At 30.3% G+C, this 2,477-nt stretch overlaps 1 protein-coding gene across 1 annotated transcript; it reads right to left on the reverse strand.

Moving 5' to 3' along the window:
• Nucleotides 1-97: 97 nt before the first annotated feature.
• LOC120259303 (COX assembly mitochondrial protein 2 homolog) lies at nt 98-1,953 on the reverse strand. The gene is made up of 4 exons (XM_039266882.1): nt 1,880-1,953; nt 838-909; nt 559-663; nt 98-457 (listed from the first exon to the last, which is right to left on the reverse strand). The coding sequence occupies exons 2-4, from the start codon at nt 880-882 to the stop codon at nt 338-340; spliced, it is 270 nt and encodes an 89-aa protein (XP_039122816.1). The 5' UTR covers nt 883-909; nt 1,880-1,953; the 3' UTR covers nt 98-337.
• Between the last annotated feature and the right edge of the window lie 524 nt (nt 1,954-2,477).

Raw genomic sequence — 2,477 nt, forward strand, 5'->3', positions numbered from 1 at the left:
AAAACCATGGTTGATATATATACTCTCTTTTGCCTTCAAGTATTATACATGATCATGATTTTAATTAGATTTCACAGAGATTTACATATTCCTCTTCAATAACAACATACTAATTTTTTTTCCCATAAATTACTGAAAACATTGTTCCAAAGCAACAAGAACATACATTGTCATGAGTGATAAGAAAAACAAATTTGGAGAGCATTCAAGCTCCACAAGTTCAAGAATTGGTAGCATAAACATCACATAAACTCATTTAATTGTAAGCAATTATCTTTGGATTTTCTCTCCAATGTATTTGCAAACATGCATCATGAGTTACAACTTCAATATTTGATCATACGTTTTTCTGGTTTTGATCTTCAGTACTTTTCTCATTTATTTCTTTTCGGTATGCTTGTAGTCTTTCCTTGAATTTTTTACTCTCTTCAAAATTAGCTTTTCGCTTCAAAGCTTTCTGTTAAGCAAGAAGAGCAAAATAGAATTTGCATCAAATTACGAAGATGATAAACGGATGAAGAACACCGATCGAGGAGTTAATTAGTAATCAAAACTTACTTCCTGCCTGAAACACCGGTCGAGCTTTACTTTCAGTTCAGTACATTCGCCGAAGAACTTTGAAATTGGATGATCAGCATGGCATTTTTGGAACTGTTCAATGATCTGTAGCAGAATACAAGTCAGCCAATGAGCAATTGTTCGCATTGACTTTATTACTTACAATTGAGATAACAAAATATATAGTGTCGATGGTTGGAGATCAACTACTTTTTTTCTTTTCCATTTTTTAACCATTAAATGGATGACGTAAAAGCATAGAAGAAGTGATATACATACATCGGCGCACATTGGATGGCGGTGTAATGTTAAAGGAGGGTGCATTCTTAGCAAGCCAATAACCTTAACAACCTGTGAAATGCTCGTCACTTCATTAAAAAATTTGTGATTGATCAGAAAGATGCAAGACTATCAGATCAGGTATGAGTTGTAAACCAAGTTCGGTAGCGCAATGAGCTTCCATTACCCAGAAATCACACTAGTTTTGACTAAGTGACCAGCTTTAGATCATTAAAAAAAAAATAAAGCCGAAGAACACAATAACTAAATGTAAGTTCATTGGTTCCTAAACTATTCTAAGGTTTCGAACTTCAGAAGTTGAGTCACAATATTTGGACTAGTTACAGAACAAGTATTAATACATAGAAATTATGAAAGAAATTTCAATCACAAATCAAAATGCCTAAAAGTTGTGCACTATAGACATGAAAAATATCTCACACACAAGCAAAGCAATGCATGGTGATGAATAGAAGTTTCAGGTCATTTAAAGCATTCATTCAATCCAACTCAATAGACATAAGAAACCAATCTAATACAAAGACATAACTTTGTAACTAATTGTAATAAAAGTAGGAATCTTGAATAGATAATAAACAAGACTTAATTTGAAGAGTTTCATTCAGGCAATTTCACAAACAGGTACCAGGCGAGACAGGGAGATCAAACTAACAACAATGAAAGGAGCTTATGAACTTAAAAAAAAACACTGTTTTTAACTAAATAATGATACAAATAAAAAAGAAGTGATAAATAATTCCAAATTGAGGGAAAATATATCAAACAAAGACACACAAAAAAGTCCAACTTAGATCAAATATTCAGCAAAATCACAAAAATTTGCCAATTGAACCACATTTAGAATTAGTAAAATAATTAAAACAGAGCTCTAATCATAAGCATAAAGAGACAATTAAAAGTAATCCAACCAAGAATTCTATGAACATAGAGGAAATCAAAGACAGAGAACAACATTGAAGAACAATTCAAGCATAAAAATTACAATTTGCTTCCATATTAAGAATCAAAATAGGATTTTTACCAATAAAATCCGAGGAGAAGAACAGGATCCTGACGGAATTGGTACTGTTGAGCTTCTTCGCAGGAGAAAAGAAAGGGGTATATGAAGAACAGAATTTTTGCTTTCCAGCCCCTTACAAATTTTAAACTCTCTGCTAGTCCTTCACAAGGACTACAATGATAAACAAACATAATATAAGGATGATTTCCAAATAGAGAGGGATTCATAGCAAGTTTTTCTTTTTTTAAAAAAATAATCATTTTCACTGTAGCCAATTATAATAATTTTTCTTTTGAAAATATAGTACCACTATAAATAAAATTTATTTTAAAATTTTACAATAATTTTTTTTATATAAAAAAGAGTAAACCATAATTTACTCAAAGGAGTGAGAGATTGTACATACTATCAATTACGAGGTGAAACAAATAGAAGAAAATAAGAAATAGTAAAAAAAATAAAGAAAAAAAATTCAAAACTGATAAATATGAAAGAAGTTCACACAATCCACTATGAGTGAAGAGAACTCTGAAACAGGATTATTAAATAAATTTTAGTATAAAAAATATAAATAATACCGAGAAAATAATTACTAAAGTGAATCATGTATCTTATATTG

The sequence above is a fragment of the Dioscorea cayenensis genome, chromosome 4, assembly GCF_009730915.1.
Source record: "Dioscorea cayenensis subsp. rotundata cultivar TDr96_F1 chromosome 4, TDr96_F1_v2_PseudoChromosome.rev07_lg8_w22 25.fasta, whole genome shotgun sequence".
NCBI lineage: Eukaryota > Viridiplantae > Streptophyta > Magnoliopsida > Dioscoreales > Dioscoreaceae > Dioscorea > Dioscorea cayenensis.

What these genes read in the sequence shown, in the direction of transcription:
- LOC120259303 (XM_039266882.1), bottom strand. Translation starts at nt 882, where the DNA reads ATGCACCCTCCTTTAACATTACACCGCCATCCAATGTGCGCCGAT. An exon ending in GCCATCCAATGTGCGCCGAT is followed by an intron (nt 664 to 837) that starts GTATGTATATCA and finishes ATTCTGCTACAG; the next exon opens with ATCATTGAACAGTTCCAAAA. An exon ending in ACCGGTGTTTCAGGCAGGAA is followed by an intron (nt 458 to 558) that starts GTAAGTTTTGAT and finishes CTTGCTTAACAG; the next exon opens with AAAGCTTTGAAGCGAAAAGC.